Source organism: Anguilla anguilla, chromosome 12 (assembly GCF_013347855.1).
Source record: "Anguilla anguilla isolate fAngAng1 chromosome 12, fAngAng1.pri, whole genome shotgun sequence".
In the NCBI taxonomy this organism is placed as follows: domain Eukaryota; kingdom Metazoa; phylum Chordata; class Actinopteri; order Anguilliformes; family Anguillidae; genus Anguilla; species Anguilla anguilla.
In genome coordinates, this window is record NC_049212.1 from 43122129 (window position 1) to 43128599 (window position 6471).

A 6471-nucleotide genomic window follows, 5' to 3' on the forward strand; every position below is an offset into this window, starting at 1 on the left:
AATGGCGAGCACTTATCCAACCTGACCTGAACACCACATCACCCTCCATGTGGATTGTTGAAAATGGTTTCTGTTCACACTGTGTGATAGCACACGGTCACATCCTCACCTCACCTCCATATTCACATCTTCCATCAGGTAAACCCCAAAGACCTGGACGCCAAGTTTGCCTACATTCAGGTGACGTACGTTACCCCATACTTTGAGGAGAAGGAGCTGCAGGAGCGGAGGACGGACTTTGAGAGGCATCACAACATCAAGCGCTTCGTGTTCGAGACCCCCTTCACCCTGTCTGGCAAGAAGCACGGAGACGTGGAGGAGCAATGCAAGAGAAGGACCATACTGACCAGTGAGTCCCCTCACTGACCAAACTACTGACCACTCAAACATACTGACCAGTGTGTCCTCACTGACCAAACTACTGACCTCTCAAACATACTGACCAGTGAGTCCCCTCACTGACCAAACTACTGACCTCTCAAACATACTGACCAGTGTGTCCCCTCACTGACCAAACTACTGACCTCTCAAACATACTGACCAGTGAGTCCCCTCACTGACCAAACTACTGACCTCTCAAACATACTGACCAGTGTGTCCCCTCACTGACCAAACTACTGACCTCTCAAACATACTGACCAGTGAGTCCCCTCACTGACCAAACTACTGACCTCTCAAACATACTGACCAGTGAGTCCCCTCACTGACCAAACTACTGACCTCTCAAACATACTGACCAGTGAGTCCCCTCACTGACCAAACTACTGACCTCTCAAACATACTGACCAGTGAGTCCCCTCACTGACCAAACTACTGACCTCTCAAACATACTGACCTGTGAGTCCCCTCACTGACCAAACTACTGACCACTCAAACATACTGACCAGTGAGTGCCCACACTGACCAAACCACTGACCACTCACAATTACTGACCAGTGAGTCTTGACATGGACCATGCCAGCATAATGAGCAGTGATTGGTTGAATAACCGGTTCTCTCGGTCGACCCTCTGCAGCCAGCTCCACCTTCCCTTACCTGAAGAAGCGTATCCAGGTGGTGGAGCAGCAGAGCACAGAGCTGAACCCCATCGAGGTGGCCATCGATGAGATGTCCCGCAAGGTGTCCGAGCTCAACCAGCTCTGCAGCATGGAGGAGGTGGACATGATCCGCCTGCAGCTCAAACTGCAGGGCAGCGTCAGCGTCAAGGTCTGTAGCACTGCTCTACCTGTACCTATACACCTGTACCTATACCTGTACCTTTGCATCTATTTATATACCTGTACATTTGTACCCATACCTACACCTATACTTATACCTGTATACCTGTACATCTGTGTCTATACTTGTATGCCTATACCCCTGTACCTGTACACCTTTACCTGCACTTTTACACCTGTACAAATACCCGCTTCTCCCACATGTTCAATAGTGTAATTGGCACCTGTAAAGAAGTGGCTCAGGTGGTGATGGTTTTGCGTTTGCTGCTCCCAGGTGAACGCAGGCCCCATGGCCTATGCCCGGGCTTTCCTGGAGGAGAAGAACGCCAAGAAATATCCCGACAACCAGGTCAAACTTCTCAAGGAGATATTCAGGTAACTGTCCACCTCCCAGTTCACCTGTCCAAGGATCCGAGGTTTTCAGTTGTCAGTGTGTCTGTCCGTCTCTAAGGCTGTTGATCATTTTGAGCTGAAAAATCTTAAACAAGCTTAAACTAATCATTTAGGTCATTATCACGTGAACCAGCTTTGAAAATGTGTAACATTTAATAACGATGTTGGTTAGGATGTTTGTTAATAAGAAATGTTAATTAAAATTAAGAATATTTTTGGGTAGTAAGAATATATTAAGTAGGTAATAAGGTTTTCACTTTTATTTTGATGACTAGCATCCCGCCATTTAACCGTGAGTATAACTAAAGATTCAAATGAATCTGAATTGTAACTTTGATTTGCTGGCTGGGGAACAGGAAAGAGAAAGAAGGGAAGCACCAGGCACTGATCTAGGATCAGTCTCTCTCTGAGCTCGTAACGGCTTGAGGCAGGATGTGCTCAGGAGAAGGCTGACCCTAGGTCACCCCAGAACAGGGCCACATGGCTGAGTAAAGCCCCTGTCTGCGTGGCTCTCTGTCTCCCCCTGCAGGCAGTTTGCAGACGCGTGCGGCGAGGCGCTGGATGTGAACGAGAGGCTGATAAAGGAGGATCAGCTGGAGTACCAGGAGGAGATGAGGGTTCATTACAGAGACATGCTGGCCGAGCTGTCTGCAGTCATGAACGAGCAGGTGTGTGCAGGGCTTGACCCTGCTGTCTGTGTGTCTGTCTGTCACGGTCTCTGTCTGTGTGTCTGTCTGTGTGCTTTTGGGTGGCTGAGTCAGGACTCATCCCTGTGTGTGTTGGGTTACTGGGTCAGGACTCACCCCTGTGTGTTGGGTTACTGGGTCAGGACTCACCCCTGTGTGTTGGGTTACTGGGTCAGGACTCACCCCTGTGTGTTGGGTTGCTGGGTCAGTACTCACCCCTGTGTGTTGGGTTGCTGGGTCAGTACTCACCCCTGTGTGTTGGGTTGCTGGGTCAGTACTCACCCCTGTGTGTGTGTTTCCTGTCTCTGCAGATTCAGCACTCCAAGTCTGCTGGGCCGGAGCGGCTTCACACCTGCTGATCTCCAGCAGAAGCAGAAAAATGACTTTGAACTGGAAATGAGGGAACAGCTGTTACAATCTGAGTTTAAAAACCTGTCATGCAGTTTGCAGTCCAGGGGTGTGTCCCTCTGTCTCAGGCCACTGCTATTATAAAGCTTATTGTGTTTCTGCCAGTCTCCCTCCCACACACACGCACACGCACACATACACGCACACGCACACGCACACATACACACACATACACACGCACGCACACGCACACATACACACACACACACACACACACACACACATGCGTGCACATGCACGCACGCACACACACACACATGCATGCACACGCACACACACACGCACACACACACACCCTCACACACGTGTGCACGCACATGCGCACACACACACTGGAAGGTTTGGTTGCTTTAGAGGAGTGTCTCCTCGTTGGCAGAGGTGCAGACAGCTTGAGCTTGTTGTCATTCTCGGGCCTTGCTGCGGATGTGCTCGTTTGTTCAGGCAGGATGGCGGCAGGTTCCTGCCGCTGCTGGCGTCAGTGTGTCTGTGATGTCCAGCGTGGGTTTGACAGCAGCAGCGCTGTGTTTGACACTGTGTTTGGTGTCAGTGTGTCTGTGATGTCCAGCGTGGGTTTGACAGCAGCAGCGCTGTGTTTGACGCTGTGTTTGACAGTGTGTCTGTGATGTCCAGCGTGGGTTTGACAGCAGCAGCGCTGTGTTTGACACTGTGTTTGGTGTCAGTGTGTCTGTGATGTCCAGCGTGGGTTTGACAGCAGCAGCGCTGTGTTTGACACTGTGTTTGGTGTCAGTGTGTCTGTGATGTCCAGCGTGGGTTTGACAGCAGCAGCGCTGTGTTTGACACTGTGTTTGGTGTCAGTGTGTCTGTGATGTCCAGCGTGGGTTTGACAGCAGCAGCGCTGTGTTTGACGCTGTGTTTGACGCTGTGTTTGACGCTGTGTTTGACGCTGTGTTTGACGCTGTGTTTGACACAGCTGTGTTTGCTGTCAGGGTGAATGTAAAAGGCCTCGCTACGCTACGCAGCCTTGTAATGCTCTGGAAATCCCAGCTCACAGATTTCAGAATCAAAGCTTACTGTTTTCTAACATTTTTACTATTGTTAATGTTGTTATTATTCTTATTTTTTTAATTATTTTATTATTTCATGTACTGTTTTAAATTGTAAATAAGAAAAATTAATATTTAAAAAAGTTTGTTTCCTTTTTTATATAAAAAGCAATATATGAACTTCTGTTTGGATAAATTAAAGAATGAAGAGCTAAAGTTTTATGTATAACATTTAAATAAATTTTGTTTATGTCTGTAAAAAAATGTCTACACAATTTTCTTTATTGGGGTTCCAAACAGCAAAGCTGCTGGAACACTGTTGTATTCATTCTGTTTTTTATTGTATTTTTCTCCAGAGAAAACGCTTATATCTCTCAGACTGTATGGTGAAAACTCTTGAAACATGGTAGGCTTGTTATTGACATTGCAATCTATTAAAACATGGCAGCACTTGACCTAGTGGTGGTGCTATAGAGCACGTTATAAAATTTCCAACTTTGAAAAGTCATTACTTTTAACCATTTTACTTAGAGACATGCAAGACTACTAGATGCCCCTGTTCACAAGGACAAAATAATATTATCGGGCCAGTAAAACGCACCTGACTAGATTTTCCACTATTAAGAATTTTTTGAAAAACCCTTCTCATCATGAACCATACATCTAGTTGATGTCAGATTCAGATTCTGACTAAATTCAGACTAAAGTGCGATAGTTGATACTTCAAAAAATGGCTCAATGGCCAGCCAATCAAATTTACCCATTTGGATGTGCCCATTAAAATCACTGTAATTAATTCCAGACATCGTCTTTGGCCTTTTAACATCTGAATGGTTGTTCTGAACAAGACGAAACTTGAACAGTGTTGGTAGCTTGACAAACGTGGCTATTATAAACAAATAGGCTATTTAGCATTATTGGCCATTGTTCCATATAAAAGAATCATACTTAAAAATCGTCTTTACATGAAGCGTAAGGCTAATCAAAATGCAATTTGGAACAAGACCACTTTCTTTAACCAACTAAATTGTGAAGGAACAATTTCTATGTTTTCTATGTTCAAAAATGGCAAAATAATAGCCAATAATATTTCAGTGTATGAAAATTAGCATATGATGCTACGTGACAGCACTAATTCTTGATACGATTCATTCATACCAGACTTAGTATTTGGCCTTGAAACTTGTTCTGGATCGAAAGGCATGTCATTCTGAATAAGACAAAACTTGAACAGTGTCGACTGCTTGAGGAACATGGCCACTATTTTAAAAATTGGATCCTTCGTATTGTTGGCCATTATTCCATCTGAAAAATACTGAAAAATCTTATTCTCATAAAGCATAAATCTGATCAACATGAAATGGACAAGTGTGTGCTCCTCTGAGTGCAGGTTAATGTGCAGAGCTCCTGCCTGCACGGGGATACCTAACGGGGAGAATACGCAGGCGACTTATTTTCTAATTCGCTGTCAGTTTTCATGCAAATCACTCTCTGCCAATTAACATCCATCCTGTTGAATTTCAGTTTGACCAATGGGATCCTAGGGGAGGTTTGATGAGGGAAGTATCTGCGGCTCGCTTGCTCACAGAAGCAGCTGTTTAGGTGTTAGAGGTAGGTGTGTCTAAGTAGAACACACCTGCTGGACTACACCTGTGTGTGCTGCAGACATAAATGAGCTTTTGTCTTTTTTTGTTTTTCGTTTTCTGGATATTTAGCTTTTATTTTTTTGTTTTCTTTTCCAAAGTAAATTTGGCTGTAATATTTGAATCATGAAACTGCATTTCAGAGGATAATTTAGAAATATAAATGTATTTGTTTGTTTTCCATATTAAAGAGATTTCAGAAGCCTTTGAAGCTTTTGATAAATTAGCGAAAGATATCTTTGATGGCTCCTCATTACCAGGTTAAGTGGCGCTGCGTTCAGGTGGTGCTGGGTTCAGGCGGTGCTGGGTTGGGGCAGTGCTGCGTTCAGACTGTGCTGGGTTGGGGTGGTGCTGGGTTCAGGCGGTGCTGGGTTGGGGCAGTGCTGCGTTCAGACTGTGCTGTGTTGGGGTGGTGCTGGGTTCAGGTGGTGCTGGGTTGGAGCGGTACTGCGTTCAGGCTGTGCTGCATTGGGGTGGTGCTGGGTTCAGGCGGTGCTGGGTTGGGGCGGTGCTGGGTTCAGGCGGTGCTGGGTTTGGTCGGTGCTGGGTTCAGGCGGTGCTGGGTTGGGGCAGTGCTGGGTTCGGTCGGTGCTGGGTTCAGGCGGTGCTGGGTTGGGGCAGTGCTGGGTTGGGACGGTGCTGGGTTCGGTCGGTGCTAGGTTCAAGCGGTGCTGGGTTCGGTCGGTGCTGGGTTCAGGCGGTGCTGGGTTCGGTCGGTGCTAGGTTCAGTCGGTGCTGGGTTCAGGCGGTGCTGGGTTGGGGCGGTGCTGGGTTCGGTCGGTGCTAGGTTCAGTCGGTGCTGGGTTCAGGCGGTGCTGGGTTGGGGCGGTGCTGGGTTCAGGCGGTGCTGGGTTGGGGCGGTGCTGGGTTCAGGCGGTGCTGTGTTCAGGTGTTTACAGCCACTGTGTGTCTCCAGCAACCAGTCGCTTCTGCTTCAGAAGCATTCGCCTCCCTCTGATTTCCTGTGGCTACCTGTGAATGAGAGTCCGGCTGGCTCGGCTACCCAGGTGTGCATGATGTGCGGGTAATTTCCGTAGCGACGGCGTAATTATAGATAATTGCTGGGCCCTTCACCCTCTGAATAGAGTGCGCTTTGTGAAGTGGAGCCGTGTAATGAGAA

At 47.2% G+C, this 6471-nt stretch overlaps 1 protein-coding gene across 1 annotated transcript in view; it reads left to right on the plus strand.

Annotated features, from left to right (window-relative positions):
* dock10 (dedicator of cytokinesis 10) overlaps window positions 1–2901 on the plus strand; it is a 66849-nt gene extending 63948 nt beyond the window's left edge. Inside the window, 5 exon segments of the mRNA XM_035384205.1 lie at window positions 139–349; window positions 1016–1206; window positions 1492–1592; window positions 2140–2278; window positions 2608–2901. Coding sequence (XP_035240096.1) covers window positions 139–349; window positions 1016–1206; window positions 1492–1592; window positions 2140–2278; window positions 2608–2655 — 690 coding nt within the window. The 3' untranslated portion in view covers window positions 2656–2901.
* Window positions 2902–6471: the final 3570 nt, after the last annotated feature.